Source organism: Phyllostomus hastatus, unplaced genomic scaffold, assembly GCF_019186645.2.
Source record: "Phyllostomus hastatus isolate PE091 unplaced genomic scaffold, TTU_PhHast_1.1 phas_scaffold_555, whole genome shotgun sequence".
Lineage (NCBI taxonomy): Eukaryota > Metazoa > Chordata > Mammalia > Chiroptera > Phyllostomidae > Phyllostomus > Phyllostomus hastatus.
In genome coordinates, this window is record NW_025334036.1 from 12,908,985 (window position 1) to 12,932,396 (window position 23,412).

Here is a 23,412-nt window from a genome sequence, read left to right on the forward strand (position 1 = left end):
TAGACAGCACGTGCCGGTCATCATGAGACACCGCCTACAACCTCGCTCGGGGTAGGGACGCCCCCGCTGACCCCACCGCCCCGCACCGGGACCAAGGCGAGCTCCGCGGGGAGTCCCCTGGGCACCCCGTCACAAACTGCCCCTATCCTCCTTCCCTGCGCAGTGGGACCTGGCTCATTCCCTCCGAGCCTCCCTCCCAACTCCTCCCAGGGCGCACACCCCGTGGGGGACCCAGAAGAAGGAACAGCCCATCCCTGCGCGCCCCGGGGCTGGCAGGGTGGGCAGCGAGCTTGCAGAGTGCCGGGAACGCATCGAGAACCCCCCACAGCAGCGTGGGAAGGAGGCAGCCTGTGCGCAGACACTGCAGCAGACTGCCGTGTTGTCCGTCAGCAGCCCTACTTCCCCTCCGCCCGGGGCCCACACTGCGGCCTCGGGAGATCAGCGCTCCGGGCAGGCCACGCCTGTCTCCCAAGGTTCAATCCTGCGGGTCGCTGGTTCAATTCCCGGTCAGGGCACATGCCTGGGTTGTGGGCCAGGTCCATGGCTGGGGACGCAACCACACATGGATGCTTCTCTCCCTCTCTTCCTCACTCCCTCCCCCGTCTAAAAAGAAATAAAAGAAAATCTTTAAAGAAAAGAGCCCCGGCTCCACTATGCTATCATGTCCTCAAGTCACACAATCAGAAGGACCCACAAGCCAAACACTCACGCTGCACTGAAACCTCCCACCTGGTTTCCGGCCACAGACTCTCCAGCAGCCACAAAGCCTCTCACCTTTGAAGTCGTTCCGTGCGGCCAGTCCTTCCTTCTTGTTCATCTTCAGGTCCGAGCAGGAGTTGGCACCGCCTTTCGAGTTCTCGAGGTAGGCAGAGCTCGCTCCTTTCTTGGAGGGGTGAGGGTCACAGAGTTTCGCGTTAATCTTATAAAGCTCGAGGGCTTTGATAGCGGCTGCATTGTTATCCATACGGAGGAAAGATGGACAGGAAGCACAAAACTCATTCGTGCAGGCCTCATTCCCACAGCCCTCGGTTAACTGGTGGTAGTAGCGTTCTATTAGGTGCTTTGCAGCTGCTCGCTTCCTGTGCAGACATCCAAACGACAAGCACAGAGATTAGTGCGCCGCCGGGGACGCGGCTCCTTGGGCTCAACCAGCAAGCTAGCCAAGCGCTGACAGGGGGCGGGGGGTGCCTGGGCCCTCTGAACCGGGGAACCATGTGACCACTGGCTCCCAAGGTGCTGCGGTAGGGAGCACCAACACTGCCCTAAGTCGTTTGGATAGAATTCGCTGTCTTTTCGCTTAGAAGGGTAGCGGGCGGGGTGGGCGGGGGGGGTTGTTGGATGGTAAATGGAGTTAAACTGATTATCCCAACAGAGGAAAATCACAAGGCTTACGGCTAAGACATTTCGTATTTTATCACTTTAAGAATTAAAATTAGGAAAACGAGAGTCTATTTCCAGTATCAGCCCAGCTTTCCTTTGTGTCATCACCATTCTCGTTCACCGTGTGTAAGGTGCCCACTGTACAGCTAACGCAGACTTTCTACCTGGCAGAAAACATGCCTCCCCCCACCCCCCAGTTATCTCCCGGATGGGGGATTTAAATTAAATTTGTAAGTGAAGTATCCAATACTGTGTCATCATACAATCCTGAACCAAAGATGTCCTGTTAAAACCTCACGGGGGAGGGGAGTGCAGGGGCATACGGAGCATGAACGGCAGGTAGAACGTGGGAGGAGGTCAGAAATAGTACGGGGAATGGAGAAGCTCAGGAGCCTGTATGTACAAGCCATGGACATGAACTGAGGAGGGATGCTGGTGGGAGGGGGGTCCAGGGTGGACGGCAATAAAGGGGAGAAAAATAAGAGAACTGTAATAGCATAATCAATAAACTGTATTTCTAAAAATAACCCTCCTCGTCAATCTCACGTCGTGGCAACATGAATGAAGTATCTCATATTCACCCCTCTTCCTCTGTGAACTTGAAGTGGGCAGACCAACGGTCCACGACACTGACACCGCCCCCCACAGAGCGAGCAACGACAGCGAAGAGGGGCGACACAGTTCGTCCAGCAAGAGCTGGGCCGCGCCCTCCACCTCTGCGGTGAACCAGCTCTTAGGTCTCTGCGCCTCCGTCTGACATGGGAGCTCCAGGATTTAAGCAGAGTAGCCCACTGCGCCCCAAGAAGCGGTTCACAGCTACTCCCTTTATTCCCAGGGTCACATGCACAGGAAGAGAAACTACAAATAATCAAAATCATAAAAAAAAAATTCACCGAAGCCCATTCTCGAACTGTCCCCTCAAGCATCTCACTACTATGCAGGACTGAAAGGCAACTAACTGGCAGTCGAGTTTTGCATCTCGTTCACCGTGAAACACATCTTGTTAACCACGACAAAACAACTCACGAGGCGAATAAGCGGTGGACAAGGGAGGGAGACGTTAGTAAGTTTAATTTTTCCTCAAAAGTTGGACTTCATCTCCCAGCTATCAAGGAGACGAAAAGCAGTTTTGCACACACGTTGCAGTCATTCTGGTGTTTGTGTTTTTCAAAAGTTCCATGCAAATTTACCACTCACTTCGTGCAAAGAGAGGAAGAAGAAAACCCGCCCCCGGAAAACACCTAGAAACTATATAAATGTGACTTAAGGGCCATTTTATTATATGTAGCTGTACATAAGCCTACTTGTAATTATTGTTCTAGATATATTTCTATGCAAAACAGCGGAGGGTCAGCATGGACAGGAAGAGAAAGAGAGCCTCCGGAAGACGGACGCCCTACTGGGCGATGGAAGGGGAGGCCGCCGCCGGCTCCAGAGCGGCAGGAGCGCTCTCGCTGAGACCCTGCGCAGGCGTGGGTCTCCTGGCTGGGGGAGAAGCGTGAACGTCAAAAAGTGTGCGTATCGAAAGTCTTCAAAGTGAGTCAGAGAACGAACCATACCTGGGATAGATGCCACTTGTGAGTAATTATTGAGCAATTTTGCAAAAAATGCATTGTTTCTATGAAGTCTGAAAAAATCCCCGTGCCCAGTGACAGATGACGACTTAAGTGACTGGCATTCAGACAACGGTGGGAAAACCACCCAGTCGGCACGGGGCAGGGAGCGGGCGTCCGCCCGCACCGCTGGCCAACGGACGAGCCAGTCACAGCCAGGAGTGTGGGGCAAAGCCACTGCCACCTCCAAGTGTTGGTAGCTGTTTTCTCTGAATAATGGAACTGAATCGGGTTTGGTTTTAAACTCTTGCATCTTTCTCCTAATTGATTTCTTCTACAATAAACATGCTACTTGCATATTAAATGCTGCTTGCAATTAATAAACATGAATGGAAAAAAGTGGTTTTAAAACTTTGTAGACATGATTAAATGGCCTCAAGGTTTCCTAAATTGCTCATTTGATTTTTGAAAACTTAATTATCAAAAATCAAAATATCAAAACACTGCACTAATTTTCTACTAAAAAATGCCAGGTTTTGTCCTAAAAAGAGACGAGAAACCCAGTCACGTGCATAATGTGCACGGGGACAGGGGCCCGGCCCCGGAGAGGATCCGAGCGGTGCAAGGAGGGACAGCCCCTGCCGGGCCCCGCAGCCCCACAGCTCCCCCATCCCGAACAGGCCCATCTGCTCGCCCGCGAATCTCCTTTCCGCCCCACACTTCGGCCGCTCCATGCCAGAGAGGTGAGCGCAGCAGCCCCGTCTGCTGGATGCCCGATGACATCCGAGAGACACCACCCGACACCCTGGCACAGGCTATCGCATCGTGTCCCCTGACTCCGATGAGTATCTTTGGTCCGCAGCCAAGAGAGGACACGGGACCGAGAGGTCAAATCACACAGCCGCGCTTATGCCCGGGCGAGCGCAGGGCCAGGGCGACACCGGCGCCCGGGGCCCTCCGGGTGCCCCGCCCATGTCGTTCCCACTGTCCAGTCTCACGGAGGCTGACGCACGTCCAAATAATTCCCAACAGCAGTGCTGCAAACGTCTACGAAAACCACCCCATAAGTAACGAGCAACCGAGGAGAGTGAAACTGCTTCTGGAAAACTGTGATTCGAATTTCACGCCTAGGCGAGTGCTGCCTGGTGCCACTCACGCACACCGCTGCCCTCCGCGCAGCCCCCGCGCCTCGCCTGCAACCCCGGGTGTGCCCGGCGCTCTGCGGACGGCCCTGCCTCGGGGGCCTGACCCCCCCCGGCCGCAAGGAGCCCCCCCTCGAAGGCCAGGCTGCCGTGTGTACGTGCCAGCTTGGCCACACGGGGACTTGGTGACCTTAAATGAGCTCCTTCGCCTCTCTGTGCCTCCGTTCCCTCCTCTTTAAGGTGAGGCTGTACAGGGGAAGTGCCCCGGCTGGACAGAGTGCCCAGGAGACTGCCGGCACAGAGCGAGCCCCACCCTCCCCAGTCTGTGAATCGGCGGGTCAACCCTCACTCTGCGGATGCTCTCCACAGACACGGGACTAGCCACACATCTACACAAGAGATGGGAACCCAGGCCCGGCTCCGAAACCTGGCCTGCAATGCGCTGTGAGGAGCCGGCCCCTGGCTGACCTGCTCCCCAGCCCCCACGGGGGACTGGCGGCCACCCTTGGACAGGACCGACGGGAGGCCACGCCAACCCTCCCGCCCCCACGGGATCAGCGCAGCACGTGTTCTCCCCTTCTCCTCATCCCACGGGCCTCACATTAGCTGTGCACGGCTCAGCTCTGTGTCCCTGCCAAGCTCAGAGCGTGTGCAGGCCCCTGGGCGGCCAGCATGCACACCACCCAGGACAGTGTGGCCGACGGCTCACGGGAGTTCAATCCCTGCACAGTGGCCACAGCCGAATCACAGGGCGGTGCCCAACCCGCCGCCCTCTTTGCAGAGCCCGCCAGCCAAGAATGGCCTGCTCCATTTTAAGGGCTGAGACAGTCCGGGAGAGAACATTGTGACACGGGGCAAGTATGTAGACTTCACATGTCATGGCCCACGCTCACTTGTCTTGGGACTGTCTGCGGCTGCGTCCACACGCCGGCAGCAGAGCCGAGCGGTTGGGCAGATGCTGCTCGGGCTGCAGAGCCCGAAATAAACCCCACCTGGCCCTCACGGAAAGTTCCCGCATCTTAATTTAGAGCCGAGCTCTCTGCACTCCAGGGACACTTCCATGTGACCGCACGGCCTCCCCACTGCCTCCCCCTTGGCACATCAGTGCGGCAGCACGGGGCCCACCCCCGCACTGGGCCCAGCGGGAGGGGGACCTGCGGCAGTGTGGCTGGCGGGGAGGGCAATAACACGGGTGTGATAGCGTACAGTTTTAATTTGAATGTTCCACCTCAGGTGTCCTATGGTGTGCCTGAGTGTGACACCGTCATGCTCCAGAATGACACGCTTATGACTAGGTAATAAAACAGGGGCGTTATCTGTGCCGGGCCCAGTGTAATTACAGGAGAGAAGGAAAGGGGGGGGGGGAAGAGGAGGAGGAGACAGAGGGGGGAGAAAGATGAAGTTCGGGGATACCCTGTCTGCCGTTCCCAACCCCACACCAGGAGAGGGGCCAGGCCGCGCTCCTGTCACTTCCTCACTTCCCGCCGGCTCATCTCACCATCTAAAAAAACAAGCTAAGTAATTAAGTACGAGGATTTTCTAAAAAAGGATGCTTTTCCCATTGAGTCAGTAATGAACATCCAGTGAGACCTTCCAGGGGAGCGAGTTCCCAAAATTACAGCAGACACTTAGAAGTGCTTACTCATTCAGAAGGCAGTATTTCCCCTTTATTTATCTCACGTCTGCGACCCAGTGAGTGACCCAGCCCTAGAATAAACGTGCTGCAGAAGAGAGCCCACGCAGAGACCCGGAGCCACCGCAGAAACCTGACCGAGACCCTGCAGAGCACGCTCTCTCCTTAAGGAGCAGTGCGCTGCCAGCAGCAGCCGGCCGGAGGTGCGCTGAAGACGGGGGGGCTGCGGGGTCAGCAGCGATGGGAGGCCCCAGGTGGCGAGCCTATGGGGCCCCCCCCATAAAATCCCTTCCACTTGGATGCGGTCTGACGTCCTCCAAATAAAACCCTGGGGGACACTGTGGCCCTGCTACCGCTTCCCAGAGAGGTCCCCCGGCCAAGGGCCCGGACCAGCCTCGGTGGCGGAAGAGGGAACCCCAGGGCCTGGACACCGAGGGCCCGGCGCCACCTGTGCTGACGCTGAGCCGAGGGTCCGGGTCAGCCCAGTGCTGAACAGTAACCAAACCCCAGTGACAAGGGTAATGATGGCCGTGAGCTGACCATACCCATGCACGGCCACTCAGCCACCCGCCCTGTGACAAACACGAGGACAGCACGTTCACTGACCCCAGGTCGACGAGGCTGGAGCCGCCGAAGCGGCTGCCGACAGCGCAGGAGGCAGAAGTCAGAAAGACCTCACGCTGACGGCGGTAGGCGGCTGGGAAACAGGCGATGAACACAAGAACAAAGAAGATGAAGCCGTAAAAATAGCAGCTGTCAGAGAGCGAGGACGTGTGCGCGAACAAGGAGCACACCAGATTCACGTCAGGATCAGGAGTCGTGACAGAACACCACGGCAGCGGTGACGGTGACAGGCACAGAGAAGCCCAGGCGGAGGAGGCCCAGGACGGGACAAGGCAGAGGCGAAGAAGCTCAGAAAGAGCCCGTGGGCAGGCGCGAGCAGGCCAGGGCCCTGCCCTGAGGAGGAGGTCAGTGCGGCCCAGCGGGGTCGGGGAGCCTGAGTGGAACAGCAGGGGCCCGGGCCCGAGGGGCTGCAGATCAGGCCTCCTGCTACCTCCGTCCCCTCCAGGGTGTGGCCTCTGTGCGCACGCTCCGCCCCCGAAGTTGGAGTGGATGCGGAGATTCTGGAAGACTGGGCCCTGGAACCCCGCACAGTCCGAGGCCGGAGCGGCACAGACCTGACAAGAGACCCTGGGGACACAGCCCGGGGGCGCTGGGCCCGTCACCGCGGACCGGGTTCACTATGTGGTGACTCGGTGTCACCGAGGCCCAGCCGACAGGACCGCAATGGTAAGACGTAGTTCTCATTTCAATGTGAATTTAACGGGTTTAACAGAACAACCCTGATTAAGAACGTATTGCTCTTTATCATCTCAATGTCTACAGTACTTGTTTACAATAAATACAAAATAAAAGTTTAGGAATAATATTTATATAAAATCATTCACCTTTAGAAAAACATTGTTTTTTAAGAGTGTCACATACTTTGGTTTTTCTTCACATTGCGTAAGTTTTTCTCATTTTACTGAAAGTGTCACATTTTACAGTGAGATAATAAACAAGAGAAATGCACCCACCCACCTGCCTCCCTCACAAAGCACATGGGGCATCAGCGTAGCGCGCTCACCACTTCTCCGTGACAGCCGTGCACTACATACGGCCTGTCAACACTTTTTCCTGATTCTAAGGTGATCGAGATAGAAAATGTATTTCTCGACTAATTGTACACTGGAGTTTCTACTGTGGACCGGGCAATATGTTGTAAATTCTGTGGTAAAGATCTGATTGGCTCATTATTTTGCTCAAGTAAAACCACAGAAGACAGGAAAAAAGACAATAATAGGAACAAAGAACAGCAGCAACAAGCAGGAAACGGGGGCAAACACACACTAGGTACTAATCCAACTACACCGACAAGCGCGCTACGCATTGCTGGCATGTAAACGCACTCATCAGAAGAGCTTGTCAGAGTGAACCAGAACGTAAGACCCAAATGTATGCAGTCTACACTCAGAAAAAGACACCTAAGGACACATTTGTAAGTGACACGGGCCAATGAAGAAACTGCAAGAGGAACTGCTAAATAAAAATAAAAACCTAACATCAAAATTTGTGGAATGCAGTGAAAGCAGCACTTAGAAAGGAATTTGTAATTCTGAATGCATGCATACAAAAAGATTTAAGATTAACCCTCTAAGCTCCTACCTTACTAAACTAAAAAATGGACAAAATAATCCAAAGCAGAAAGAACTGACAAAAATGAGAGCAGAAACCAGTGGAACTGGAGGATGAAAACCCACAGCAAAGCTGGTTCTCTGAGGAGGTCAGTGGAAGAAAGCAGCAACCCTCCGGCTGGCTCTCGGAGGGGAGGGGAGGGACGCAAGGTAGTAACTTCTGGAACGACAGAGCAAATGCCACCCCAGGCCCCACAGGCGCAGAGACAGCACCACAGCCCCCTCGTGCCCACAGGTGGGGCAGCCCAGGTGCGACAGGCCGGTTCCTTCACAGACACCATCGGCCAAAGCTCACAGGAAGGCACCGAACAGGCCTGTGTCTGCTTTTAAAAACTGAGTAATGGCTTTCCGAAACGGAAAGCACCGGAGCCACAGGAGCTTGCGGGTGACCTCACCGCCCTACCGTCCCGGGCAGAGGACACAGCCATGCCCCAGAGCCCGTTCGGACACCCAGGCCCAGCTTGCCCACCGGGCAGCATGCGGAGCACTGGGCGCAGCAGCCTGGCCTGGCCCTCGTGAGTGCTCATTGCTTGTGACCAGGGGTGTTGTCACCCTCGTGCCCGGAGGCCGTGTCCACAGACATCAGCGTGTTTACACATAAAGTGATTCCGGAAAGTTCCTGCATTTCTGAGAGGGAATTAAAGAGGCAGAAACAGACCAGGCTGTGCCAGGCACTCGCACCGGGCTTCCACGCCGGCATGAAGTGAGCCAGACACAGAGAAACCCACGGGCAACCAGCCGGGGGCAGGAGAGCCCGGAGGGGCCAGGGGGACAGAGAGGGGGTGCGTGGAGTGAGAAAACCCTAGGGGCGTCACGGAAGGGTCACGGACCACTGGCACGAGGGTGAGGAACATGGAGACACTGGGACAAGAGCAGTGGGACAATGTGGGTGGAAGTGAGCAGGAAGGGGGAGGCCACGGGGGAGGAGGGGCCCACCCAGGACTGCCCTGTGAGGGGGGAGCCCCGGAGAGGGTGGAGCACAGCAGCGCCGGGCTGCAGGGGACCCTGGGCGGACCAGGGTGCAGCAGGACGGCTGGGGGACAGCCAGTTCTCTCGGCAGAAGACGGTGGCTCTCATCAGTGTCCATGGGTGGCAACGGTGGCGAAAGTGGCTGAACTATCGACATTCTGAGGGCAGAGTCAGCAAGACTCGGAGCATCGGACATTCAGTGACTGGCCACGGGCGTCTGAGCTGGGGGGTAGGAAGAGGAGGAGCAGGAGGAGGGCGCCCTCATGCAGCCCGGGGAAGCGCCGACCCGGAGACCACCCGGCACGCCGCTGCCTGCTCTACCCACCCGCTGTCGTGGTTGGGCGCCGGCCCCACGTGCAGCCTTTCTCAACGGAGCTGGGAAACACGGAGTTCCCCGACATCGCTTTGAAATCATTAAGGAAATGGAAGAGTCTGAATTCCTGTGTTCGAGGAGACTCGACTGCACAGCACGCATAAATGTAAAATCCAGGAAGGACACAGGTAACACTGTATACAAAGACCTGCATCACTGTGTTAGTTCCATTTTTAGGCTCGAAGACACACAGCTGTTAAATATGTTTACTGTTTTTCTGCACCTTGGGAAACAGACAACACTAAGAATTCCTAAAAACATACAGGTACATTGTTTTATTGTATGGGATTACTATTTCAAATGCATGCGAGGTCTTTCGTACAGGATGCCAAACACAAATGTGTCTCAAAACACCAAAACCAAAAAACCACGCTTCAGTGAAAGTGAGAGGCCGCATTGCTCAGACACCCTCGCTGACTCTCAGGGACGCCAGGACCCTGCACTGCCTGTCTGGTGCGCTGGGGCTCACAGACGCCAGCAGAACCACCTGGGCTGAGTTGTCACCTTCCACTTGCGCCCTGCTCCCGCCGCCACAGGCCCCGGGGCTTGAGGGAGGTGGCAGGTGCGAACACGGGAGCCGCACTCCCACCGCAGTCACGGCCAGAACCCCGGACGCCCGGGTGCAGACACCGCGGGGGATCTCATCCCCTGTCCCTGCGCCTTAGCCCGGTGGGGCGGAGCCGTGTGCCAGCGTGCTACATCCACCAACACGCAAAACCAACGCCTCCTCTGAAGACCAGCGGCCCATACGCACCCCACCATGCCTGGCACTCCCGCTGCCCTTGGGTTTCACAGTGGTCACTTCCGTGCGTGTCTGTCCTCGACTCTGGATGCAGCCCCGACCCGACGATGCACCCAGAGGTCGAGAGCCGCCCCTCTGGTGCAGGCTGCCCCCACCTCCACCCGCGGTACAGGAGGGCTGCTGGGCCTCTCAGCTTTCGCAGAAGCCTGGCTCCCCTAAGGCTCGGCCCCCTTGCAGCCCTCTCGTGGGGTCTCATGACAACTAAAACCAGTCAGCCCACCAGGATTCCTCTACTGCCCCATGTGAAAACTCACACGGCCCGTCCCCACAAACCACCGCAGCTCCACTTGTACCTGAAACAGCACCTGTCTGAAGGCCTGCCTCCCTCCCTCCCTCGATGTTCCGGCGAATCATCCCGTCACTGAAGGCTCTGTGTTGCCCCCAGTGACATCATCGGCATGGTGACCTCATCCAAGATGAGCCCCCAAAACACTTGACTTTCTTAACCCGAGGGCCCTGCACCCCTCTCGCTGTCAGCTGACCGAGACCTTCGGCACACCAAACACACCGCCTCGGACTGTCCTCACGGGTCCTTCCGAGTGCCTAATCACACTGAGCCACTTGCCCTCTGACCCCTCGGGCTTCTGCAGCCCACCCAGCACCTTTGCCTGGCCCCCCGCCTTTCCCGGGGCGGCCACCGCCAGCGCCACGGACTCAGCTACCCCCGTGGCAGTGCCCTCCGCACGCACTACCTGCTCTGCGGGTCCCCAGCCTGGACGCCGCCGCCGAGCCCCCCTGATGGCCAGGTCTCCGACTGCAGCCAGCCTCTCGGGGGCACAGCCTCTCAGACTATTCGGCTCCCTTCCTGACCTGCGCCGCCCAGCGGCTTTCCAAGTCTCCGGTCTCCTCGACTGCCCGAGCCCAGCACCGTGCTCCGCAAAACACCACAGAAACGTGTTCATGAAACTCCGAGGTCACCTCGCCCCCGTCAGGATGGCTCCTCTGGAAGGAAAACCGGGTGACCGCAGGACTGACGAGACCGTGAGGAAATCAGCCCTGTGTGCGGCCGGGGGGGACAACGCGGGGCAGCTGCTGGGGAACACGGTGCGCAGGTTCCTCAAACAACGAAGCCCACGGTGCACCAAGGACCCGCACCCGACTTCGGAGCTCACACTCAGAGAGCCACAAGCAGAGTCTCGCAGGAGCTACGTGCACGCCCACGTCCATGCAGCGCTGTTCAGAACAGCTGAGGACACGGGAGCAGCCCCCAGTGCCAGCAGATGAATGGATGAACCCCAGGGCAACATGCATCCAACAGCAGATTACTCGGCCCAAAAAAGAAAGGGAATTCCGACCCAGGCTGCAGCATGGATGAACCTGGGGGCAATGTGTTCAGTGACATAAGCTGAATACTGTGGGATTTCCCTTCTCCGAGATAGAAGAGTCAAAACCAGAGGTGCAAAGGACCCTGGCAGCCGCCGGGGGCTGGCGAGAGGGGCGACCAGGCAGGGAGTGAGGAGGGGGAGGTTTCAGTGTGCGGGAGGTGAGCTGTGCAGGAGACGCGGCAGCTGCACAGCCACACGACTGGGCCTCATGCTGCCGAAGTGTGCACATAAAGTGATCCAAGTGGTAAATTTTATGTGCATTTTCCCCCAAAAAATGTGAAAAATAAAAGGTTACACGGACACATAAATTTTAGAAACACTTTAGAGTCCCTTCTTGGAGAGTCTCACATACACAGCACTTTAAAAGACGTGCACTGCTCTGCAGAAAGCGCCCGCTGCAGCCCACCCCGCTCGGCCACCAAACCCCCTTCCCCAGCAGCACCGGGGTGGTCTCCACGGAGACAGGACCAGCGGTACGGTGGCCCCAAATCCCTCCACCGAGACGACAGCCACTCTGGCACCCCTGGCCTTGACCCCCGCCGCCACCCCCACCTGTGAGCACATCTGACCTCCCACGTCCGTCCTCACCTCCTGCGCCTGGCCCCAGGGACAGGGGTCTCTGTGCTCGTTCCCGAGCAGCCCTGCTGCCGCCCTCCTCGCCCCAGCCCTTCCCGCCTCTTCCCGCCTCGAAGCCCTGGCTCCACTAGCTATCGCCTCTCCTGGATCTTAATCTTCTTAAACTCTCACAACCAATCACTGAAGTCTTCCCTACTTCATTTTCTGAATATTCTTCGTACACCCAGCCGGCCTCACCCTGAACTGCCACTCCGCCGAGGCCCTCGGTGAAGAAAGCCCTCAGGACTGAAGAGCGGAGGCCCCAGGCACCCACCGGCACCGCGTCTCAGCAAAGCCCCTCCCCCGCTGCCGAAGTGGCTGAAGACACGTGTCTAACCAGACACACGGCAGTGGACCCTCTCCTGACCCCTGGGCACTCGTAAGACACCGGCCAGGCCCCGCACACAGGACGCCGGGTCCCTGGCCTCTCGGCCCCATCTCAGCTCCTTCACTCCCTGCCGCTCAGTTGGTCCAGGACCCAAACCCTCGGCCGCCCGAGCGCCCTGGTCCTCCTTTGTGCCCTGCCGCCCCCGCACCCCTGCATCCTTCCACTGCAAGGACTGAGATGATGCGCTTCTGTGCCTGTCCCACCAGGCAGACTGGGACTGTCTGCAGGTCAGGAACGAATTCCTGTGCCTCTCTGTACCCACGACACACTTCACAGGTAACTGTTGCTCCCAGCTCTCCCCCCACAGCTGCTGGGTGAGCAAAGAGACGGAGGAATCCAGGAGTGCACCACTGTCCGCCGAGAAGGAGAAGTCTACACTGTGCTACCAGGGCTCAGAGGTACTTATTTGGCAGGAACAACAGGAGATAATAGTTCTATCCCCTGATTTATTTTTAAGGCGTTACTCTCTTTTAACTGAGAATTATTGTCAAATAACGTGGCACCCTTTAAGGGACTCTAGGGCAATCTGAAAGGCAGCGCAGCCCCCGCCCCGGCACACTTACATTCGGCTAGATTCAATGTCGTCGGACTGAGGTTCTCCTGGTGATCTGCAAAAGGCAATTGAGCAAAGGTAAGTAAAACATTCCACATTCCAAAAAAGGCATGTGTCATCTGGGAAGACGCATTTGAAAACAAGCGTTCATCCTTAACAGTTTTTAAAGTAATTAAAGATTTCACCGCGAGAAGCAGCAGTCGGGTCAGACTGCCGCACGGTGCAGGTATCTGGAAGGGTTGGACCAATGAAAACCTCGGTGCATTTTTTTTTATTAAGGAAACTATAAGCACTATATTTAGATACCATATACATATAAACCAGTATAATTATTCACAAAGTCAAATATTTATAATTAAAACAGACAACCATAAAATTCTCTACAACCAAGTACTGGTTGACCACAGCATCCAAGGTGTTGTGGGTGCCCACAGCCCTGAACTCGGGGCCGCCCGGCTCCAGCTGCTCGTGTGTGGCTGCCGCGCTGCAGGAACCGGGCTGAGAAACGGGCAGACGCGTCCGGCCCGCCGGCCTGAGGAATGTACTGCCTGGGCCTTGTCAGAAAAAGCCTGCCCACCTCTGCTCTAGCTCAATAGGATCGAACCCCCCTCACGGCCTCGGTGAATTCTGGGACCCCTCAGTCAGTCGTGCAGCCTGACCCTGACTGCCGTGGTTCGGCCAGGAAGTGCGCTGCCCCTGGACACACGCCGTTCAGGTGACAGAAGTCTGTCATGGACAACGGGGCATCGGCGACTGGCACCCACAGTCGCCAGTCACTTTCTGCTGCAACCTCAGGTAGGAAGAGGCAGAATTCCACGACACCAAAAGCCTTTTCTTTTGTGTTTGGTCGTGATCCAGTCTGGCCCACCCCCTCGTGCCCTGGCAGAGATGGATTCCCGTCACCCTACTCACGTCTACAAACAGCATCGGTCGGCCCACAGCGCGGTGAGCCCCAGAACGCTGCTGTCTAACCCTCTCAACTTCTCCAAGTGCAGAGAGAATCTTTCAGAGGTCACAAGCTACAATGTTCACAACGACACTACAAAAACTTGACCTGAAATTTCTCAGACCTCAGGCTTTGAATTTTGAACAACTTCAACAGAAGAATCTGCGAATCAGAGCCACCAGCAAAAGAAAAACAGTATGTTGCACATTTCTTATCTTTCAAAACCTCAATTCTTTATCAGACTTTCAGCATCACCCCCACCGCAGGCCAGAGTCCACGGCAGAAGTGGGGGAGGGAGGGGCTCCAGCAGCGGGAATCCAGGCTGTGGGTCTTCTCTGCGGTGTGTCTGCATTCTCGGTTTCCCACAGAACGACATCAGGACTAAGGATCGGGGCGCTCTGGGGGTGGCGGGGGCTGGGCGGTGACACGAATGTGAAAATTTCCCTCCACCCTCTCCCCCGGGGAGCAAGCAAACCACCTTCGTGACACACCCGGTCACCACCAGCCCCGTGGGGAAGAACCCCCAGACTGCTTCCAAACTCTGCCTCTCGCACAGGAGAGCTAAAAACCGATGGTGACCCAGTGTGTCCGCTGACTCATTTTTGACAGTGGGACCCTCCAGCCATCGGATGTCATACTGCAAGGAGGCAGGGCAGGCTTGCAAAACAAAAAAATAACCCTGCTGGCAGTAAGGGAAGAGAGGCAGACGAGAAGCTTCTGAACATGCAGGCAGCACAACTTTCAAAATGAACAGGGGAAGAGACAGCAGGGGGAAGTGAGGACCCAAGGACAGGAAAGTTAAAACACCCCTGCAATGAGGTTAAGATACAAGCAAGAAATGAACAAGTGTGAGTCTTAGCAGCGCTGTGTGCAGCTGCAGCTGGGCCAGAGGCGAGCACGCCACCCACCGGAAACGGCAGGCCCCTGCCCGGCCCGGCCCAAGAGGCTGCGAGGTGCTGGCGTCCACACGCCTCCCAACCACTGTGAACAGGCTGGCCGATCGCTCACTGTTTTCAGGTTAAAGCGAGCCACCACGGGCCATCTGCGTCAAAGCAAGTCATTGAAACCGATTCAGTGTAAAAATAAAGATAAGAATAAAAAGACTGAAAGATGATTATCCCGAAACAGATCTATTCTAGGTCTCATACACATGGTTCACGCAAGAAGTTTCTACTCAGAATGGACACTGTTGTTTACTCAAGAGAAAAGTGAGTATCCACAGAACAAGAAGGAACACTTTTCCTGCAGAGAATAAGAAGGAATAGTACCTAGCTGAGTCAATTTCTAGTCACTGCACTCACACCATGTTTCTCGAGCATTCCAGCACTCTGAACAGCCCAGAGCTGGGATTCCCAGCCCTCAAGTCAAGTCGGTGAAGCATCTCACAGTCAGGACACTGTAGTTTCTCCTGTCAGGTTTCTAGAAGTAAAGATTGCTCTACCACGTGCTGGTCATTTCACCAGATCCAGGAGAGATGATCAAGGGAAAAACAGAAGCCACGGACTCAGGTCAGCGCCCAGTTTGTCAGAATCACAAATCAGAGACAAAATCTTAAACCCAAACACGTGCAAGTACCATCAGAAGAGAAAGCCGGGCAGGTCTCAGTGTTAGGCCTCGGCTCGGACGGCAGAGCATGCGCCGCCCGCCCCCCCCCCCCGCCGAGACCCCCACCTGTGTGCTGCAGCGAGAGCCAGAGTTCGCAGGAGGCTCGCCTCCGTCCACACTAGCTCTCTAGGAGGGAAATGCACACTCGTTTTATTCCACTTGTCAAAACCCCTGGAAACATTCAGTTAGAACTCTCACCACATAAAAGGCACCCTTTAAAATGCACACTAAAAACTTTCTCATAGTTTTTATAGTGCCCATAACAAAACGTTTATGAAGTTTTTGAAAACTGTTTTCCCGTTCACTCACACAGACAGGTCTGGGGGGGGGGGGGCAGGGAGCAGGAAACAGCTGAGGGGGGAGATTAAACGGAGAAGCAAGAGGACCCTTGGGTCCTCCGTTCCCAGCAGGGTTCCCCCCAACTACACATTCTGACGCTTGCTTACAGCACGGAGCTCACTCAGCAGTGACAGCCTCCCCAAGGCTGTGAAGGAACACTCAAACCTTCTTACCTTTTACAAGCTGTGGCCATTCGTTGACATCAGGGTGATCACAGCTCTGAGTCACTGATTCAAACAGGTCGTCACACCAGTCCTGCTGCTACCTTGGTCTGAGCGTAGGTTTAACAACTCTAATGAATGAAACAAATCTTTGGTTAGAACACTTTAATACATAAGCCCGATACGCTTTTCAAAAAGTCATCGTCAAAGCTTCAAATAGGGTTCAATGCAACATTCATCAGAAGAGTCGTCACAGAAATTCTTTGGGGATTATCTTCCAGAATTTTTTTTTTCCGAATGATCTCTTCCCCTGGAAAAATGCCGTCATTATCTCGGTCACTTTTGCCGAGTGGCACAGTTTACAAAGCGTTCTGGTCAACAACATCTTGTTTGCATCTCACGGCCTTAGGCCCACTCGCTAAGCAGGGCAAACACTGCAGCAAGATTGCAAAAGCCAGATAAGCAAGCAGCCTCAGAGAGATGAACGGACTTGCCCAAGACTTCAGAATCAGTGGTGAGGCCAGGACTGGGCCCAGACCTACTGACTTTCCACAGAGGGTCAGAGTGTGCTGGTCTATTCTGTTTCACTACGCCTAGTGGCATCGTTTATACGTGTGTAAACGAGTCAAGACTGACGATGTGGACTGGGACCCCATGATTATGGCACTATTTACATGGGGCTGACAGGCACAGGCCGTCCTGGGTAGCTACGTACGCGCACATGGGCACTGAGGCCTTGCCCTGCTTCCAGTACTTCAACAGAGTCACCCAGCGTGGAAATATGCTCAGCTCCCTTTCAGCCCTGAACCCACAGCAACTCATCTCGAGAAACGGCTGACTACGAACACACTTCCCCTCCCTGACCTAGCATCTGCGAGTCCCTTCACTTGGCCTTAGCTGAACTTCCCTGATTGCCGCAGCTCGAATTTACCCAACGCCCTAATCACACTGCAGCTCTGCAGACACGCATCTGAGCCGTCCAGAGTGGAGAGCTCCTTCCATGCAGCAGTTCCTCCCCTGAGGAGGCCCCCACCCCGCCCGCCGCACACCAGGGCAAATCTGAAAAGCCAACTGAGGACAATGGGGAGATGAGGAGGGAGGAGAAAGGACCCTTGGCAGTTAACACCTTCAGAGGGACAAGCATGGGCGGTGGTCCCCAGCAGGGACCCAGGCCACGCGGAGGCAGCGAGGTGCCCGGAGGACGCCCTGGCAAGGCTGGGGCCCGCACCTCTCAGCCTGTGTGCGGCCCGGGCTGGAAATCCAGGTGAGGGTGAGGGCTGGCCTCAGTACACGGAAGTGACAGGACGGACTCCAATGAATGGGACACACAATTCTCCCTGGAAACCAGTTTCCCAGATGTTGTTCTCACAGCTCCCTGTCTCCTGATAAGAACCTAGAACACTCCTGAGGTCCTATGGGGAAGAGGCAATGGTCACCCTGAAACGAACAACGCTCCCTCTGGGATTCTCAGAAGATGGACAGTGTGTGTGAATTTAGAGGGCTCAAGCAAGGCTAACTTTCCAACCTGCAGACATAAAAATGAGAAAGTCAAAATAACTTTTGATTAACTGAGGTGCATGAATTCATTCAAGAGGAGGATGGGGCCAAGCCCTTCCTGCTGGCCCCCCTTTCCAGGAGGCTCAGTGCTCAACAGCGCGCATGCAGGCATCGGCACCGGTGTGGACACAAGTCCCCAAGGGGCCAGCCCCTCGCCGGGAAGCCTTGGGCAAGTCATTTAATCTCTCAGAGCCCCTTTTTCCACAAAAGGCCGGCCAGTAAGGTGGCGGCAGGATCTATTTCAGAGGGCTGTCATGAAGACAGACAAACTGACAGATGGAACGTTCGGAACAGGGCCGGGCACACAGTGAGATCTCAACAAATGGAAGCTATTTTTAACTCCCAGCCGAAGAGCCCAACCCGCCTCCCTGACCTTGCTTGGCGTATTAATTTACTTCTCACCGCACTCTGACCGCCCCTAAATTCCTCCATAGGCCCAGGTGGGCCCCTCACACAGGCTACCTGGGGCACAGTGATTCAGCACCCAGCACCACGCTGTAAAAATGGCAGGCACCCCAATTTGCTGAACACATTTGCCATCATTCTAACCATGACATCAAGATACACATGCAATGTTTAATTCAAAACAAACAAAAACCACAGAAACATACCATATTTCGCCAAACTTCTGAGGAGCTGGTGGAATCTAAAATCAGGATCTTACGGAGTTTTAACCTAAAATATAAAACACCTCACTCAATTTTTATACAGACAGCTGGAGAAACGTTCAAAGAAAATCTTTTTCTACATTATATTACGAAAGCCAATTCATTTTGGGTAGTACTTACAAACATCAAAACACACTCCCATCAGGAGACAGAGCCCCGGCTGCTGCTGCAGGGGCACAAGGCTGGCCGGCCCCCCCTTTCCTACCCCCACCCAGCGCCCCCGTGCCCCCCGCCCCACAAGGACTGAAACACATGCAGGCAGTCTGACTGTGCGCCTCTCGCCCCTGCAGACCCGCAGCACCTCAGCTCTGCACGCAACTCTGCAGGCTGGGCCCCTGCCATGCCAGGCACACAAAGGCACTGGTCTGTTCTCGGCCTGCCCTGGACACACCCTTCAACCTCTGAGTGCCAGGTGTCAGGTTGTTGTGTCAGAGAACATGCTTTAAAAGTATGTAAAACAGGGCAGCCTGGTATATTATAGGGCCTCGAGATATGGTAGCAATGATCATTTCTTAAATCAGATGTTCGCTACACCTATAAGGAGTAATCTTCCAGTCCTACAGCCCCTCAGTCCACAATACCCCAGACACCTCCTCGAGTCCAAAGCCTGCTTCTCTCCATTGCCGGCGGTGCACGTCCACCTGGATGAGCATCTAAAACCAAACTCAAGCCCTGGCTGGTGTAGCTCAGTGGACTGAGCGCCGGCCTGTGAAACAAAGGGTGGCTGGTTCGATTCCCAGTCAGGGCACATGCCTGGTTGTGGGCCAGGTCCCCAGTAGGGGGCCCATGAGAGGCAACCACACATTGATGCTTCCCTCATTTCTTCTCCCTCCCTACTCCCCCAAAATAAATAAAATCTTTTTAAAAAGAGAAATTTTAAAAAAAAAGCAACAACACAAAAAACTCCCAAAATATTACTGCCAATAAAACTCCACCCTGAACACACACAGCCTTGCCGGTGCCCTGGTCCCGCGTGAACAAACGGGTGCCGCTCTGTTCTTCCCCCCGCGTGTTCCCTCAGCCTGACCGTGAGGCAGCCGACACTCAACTCTTCACAGCCACTCAGCCAAAAGCCACCCACTAGCCAAAACTAACAGCACAAGGCTGTGTATCAGCCATACCTCAATAAAAAAATGCCGACTGGGTTCTGGGTGCCTGCGAAGGGGCTGCAGACACAGTGCACAGCAAGCAGACACGCTCTCCTGTCCGCTCTCCTGTCCGCTCTCCTGTCCGCGTGAGGGGAACCCGCACGAGAAGTAACACAAACCTCAGCGAACGAGGCCCCCGCAGCGCACCGCCCAGCAACTAGGGTTATTCGTCCCGAGTTCCGACTCGGTCTGGGGGAGGGGGACAGACATTCTTCAGGAGTGACACAGACCTGAGTCCTGAGCAAGATTTATCGGACACACCCAGAAAGCCCCTATGAGGGGCGTGGCAGCAGCCCCCTCCGCCCAGCTGCCCGCATGGGAAACAGCCCCTCCTGCAGCCACAGCCCCTCGTGTTCCCAGGAGAGCGGACTGCTCACCACCCAGTGCCCCCAAGTCTCCATCAGAAAGCCACCCCCTACCCCCCCATACTCCAACACCACCCCCAATTCCCCCTTCGTTGGCTTTCAGCTGCTTCCAGAACAAAGCCAGATATCCTAAACGTGTCAGACGAAAGCAGACACAGCGTGGCTCACACCCGCCTGTCTAGAGGCCTCCGCTCTCCCAGGCCAGCCCCAACTTCAGCGCGCACACACTATCTGTTCTGCACACACTATCTGTTCTGTGTCCCCGGTGCGAGCGTGAGCTCCCAGAGTGAACCTCCTACACAGAAGCCGCTTTCTCCCAGGGGCCCTCTGGCCAGCAAGCACGAGGTTAAGGTTCCAACTCTAAAGGCCATGCACCCCTCCTACTGCCTGTCTACTCTGTGTCCAAATGCCACCGACTCTGTCTCCTCTGTCTGGGGTGCCCCTTGCCTCCCTCCTCCCGCGCAGCTAGCACTGCCTCACTGCAGACCGTCAACCCTTCCCCGGGTCCCTGCTGCCTGTGTCCTCGCCTCTGCTGCCACACTCACCGTCCCCAACACCACAAGGTGGCCGTCACTCTGTGCTAAAATTCTCCACACTTTCCCAGCATCCACAGGATCGATCTCAGACTCCACACCCCACAGGCCTGGGCCAGCACATGACACCGAGGCCTGGCGGGGTGGGGGAGACCAGTGCCGTCACTGGGTCAAGGCGATCACAGCCCAGCGGCGCTACCGTACCTCTGACTCCAGTGCTTTCCTTTCTCAGGACTTTACTAGAAATGCTCCGCCCCCTTGGCCGACCCCCACCTCACCTGTCTACCTCAGCAACACTCCACGGGCGGGCACTACAGACCGGACCCCACAGGGCCACCGAGCTCTTCTGCAAATGGCCACTGCCTTCTCAGGTCTCACCATGTATTCCTGACACCATAAAACAGTGTGTTAGCTTCTGCCCCAGACACATTCCTGCAGACCTTGAGGAGCAGCTAGGTATGCACGCCCGTCAGGGCCTCTGGCTGTGAGCTGACGGATGGCAGGCAGGGACGGCTCATCTCATCCTCCTCTTACTTGTATGGTGAAGGGAGTATGTTTTCTTGACCCGGTGCTCAGAGGGGACTGAGGGTCCCTCAGGGCCCCCCTCAGAGTGAGGAGGAGGGGCAGATGCTGGGGCACTGGACAGAGCACTGAGGCCTCCCTGCAGGAGCTGCGAGCCGCCCGCCGCAGCTTCTCTGGACACGCCCTGACACAGCCTGGAGGGGACCCCGCTGACCAGAAGTCCCTCAGCTGGCAGATAAAACAAGGTCTGACACTAACAGATAACGAAATCCAGCCAGAAATTACGAAACATGCAAGCGGGAAAACATGCCCCACAACCAACAGAAGCACAAGTCGATGAGCCCTGCAGTGACAGACCAGACGGACCCCGCAGGCAAGGACTTCCAGATGACCGTCACGGCAGTGCCCGAGGGCTCTGAGAAACAGTCAGTAAAGAAAGTAAAAAAAATCCGTTGGAACTTCGAGCAACACAAACTAAAACAGGGACAGTCTCTGACACTGCAGGGGAAAAGGGGTGACCTGGAAGACAGAGCGGAGCGGAGCGCAGAGACCGAAGAGGAGAGACAGGCAGGCTAGGAGCGGGGACAGGGCGGTGGCCTACCGCACTCGACTGGGACCCCCCCCCCCAGGACAGACGGGGCCGGGGAGCACGGTGACTGCGTGCATCACAAGGAAGAAACAATGGCTGAGACTTTTCCAAATCTGAAGCAAAATCTCAGACGAGAGAGGGGGACAGAGAGCGAGCAAGAGACACAGAGAAGGGGGGAGGGGGAAGGAAAGAGGGAAGAAAGTAAGTGCGGGAGGGAGGAACTCAAAAAAACCTTCATTAGGCTAATCACAAAACCAGTGATAAAAAGAAAATCCTTCTCAAAAGGCCACAGAGAAAAGGCTGAGTACTGGGAAAGAAAAACAAGCTTAGCCACAAGACTTTTCCTCGGAAGCAAATGCTGAAAGGAAAACCGGCCAGCCTAGAACCACCCATCAAGCAGTGATACCCCTCACACCAGGCAGGCAGACCACCGCACACCTCCTACCGTGGCGACGTCGGGAGGCCGGCACCCCAAATGCGACAAAACTGAGCACTGTTCGTAGGAGGGCGAGAGGAAACAACGATTTGGGAGAAAGACCTGGAAATGCATTATCACTACCCCGTAACCCAAAAATCACAACCCCGGCTGCTCACCCGAGAGAAAGAAGTCCTACACACCCACCAAAAACGACCACACCACCGCTCACTGCAGCTCCACTCCTCACTGCACGGGAGACGGCGAGGAACTGACCACCACCCCAGTGTGGGACAGGGAGCAATGCGGGCTCGAGCTGCTGACCTCAGACACACAGGGCACCTCCCACCTCAGGGTTTCCATCCCCGCCCACCACCCCTCCCCCTGGCCCCCTTCCCTGGGAGGGGGGAAGTGGCCCCACCCGCCCACAGGCTGGCTCTCTCCCCTCCTTCCCTCCTGCACCTGAGTCACCATCTCAGGGGGATTTTCTCTGCCCACCCTAAGCACTGCACTCGTTCCCCCCATTCCCAAGACCTTAACATCCCACTCCTTCATTCTTCTGCTTAAAAGCACTGTGCAACACACAATGCGTTTTACCTAACTCATATACCATCTCTTTCCCCACCGAACACGAGCCCACGACAACAGGCGTGTCGGTGGGTTTTGTGCACTGCTGTGTCCACTAGCACCTGGAAAAAGGGCTCGTGCCACAGCAGGCACTTGCCATGCATTCGCCACGCCAGCAAGGCCGGCACGCAAGGAGTCATCCACAAGGGAGACCTCAGTAGCACGCCAAGAGAAAAACAAGTCGTACAAGTTCGGTGCAAAACAGTGAAACTTAGCAAACAATCCCATTAGCAATCAATGTTAAAAATAAAATTCTTAGGAATATATTAAACAAAAATATATTAATTTTGCATAAAAGTGTAAGGTATATACACTAAAAATTATGAAACAAAAAAATTAAAGAGCAAATAAATGGAAGGCATCCCATGGTCATAGATCGAAAGACATAAAATTAAGATAGCAATATTCCCCAGCTAGATCTACCAATTCAACATGAATTCGAATCAAAACGCCAGCTGCCCTTTTTGCAGAAATTAACAAATTAAACCTAAAATTCACACGGAAATTTGAGAAACCCCAGAGACCCAGAACAGTCTTGGAAAATAAGAACGAAGTTTGAATAGTCACATTTCCCAACTTCAAATTTACTACAAATGTACAGTAATCAAGACAGGTGTGTTGACGGCTGAAGAACAGACACAAATGAATGGGAAAGTCCAGAAACAAATTCTTACGTTAATGGTCACCGGATTCCCGAACAAGAGCACCAAGACGACGACGCAGTGGGGAAGAGCAGACCTTCCACCAAGGGCGCTGAGACAGCAGGCGCTCCGGGAGTCCGAGAGTCCGGGAGTCACGCCAGGGCCCTGCCTCAGGCCACACCACACCCAAAACCCAGACTTCTTGTGGTGTGCACACAGCGCCACCTACAGGTGACGGGTGCCCTTGAAACTTGTACAATTTTCTGGACCAATGCAACCCAATGAATTCAGTAAAAATATTTATTTAAAAAAATAAAAGGGACGAACAA

General features: G+C 55.4%; 1 protein-coding gene across 3 annotated transcripts in view; it reads right to left on the reverse strand.

Annotated features, from left to right (window-relative positions):
- Nucleotides 1-23,412, reverse strand: part of UBE3A (ubiquitin protein ligase E3A) — a 55,221-nt gene that overhangs the window by 22,986 nt on the left and 8,823 nt on the right. For 2 of the 3 annotated variants that reach the window (XM_045824764.1, XM_045824765.1), the window contains exons 2-5: nt 18,187-18,250; nt 16,031-16,149; nt 12,978-13,022; nt 775-1,079 (exon numbers count right to left, since the gene is read on the reverse strand). In XM_045824764.1, the coding sequence (XP_045680720.1) occupies nt 775-1,079; nt 12,978-13,022; nt 16,031-16,050 (370 nt within the window). In that variant the 5' untranslated portion in view covers nt 16,051-16,149; nt 18,187-18,250. The remainder of the gene's footprint in view (nt 1-774; nt 1,080-12,977; nt 13,023-16,030; nt 16,150-18,186; nt 18,251-23,412) is intronic. The other variant, XM_045824766.1, reaches the window with a different exon arrangement.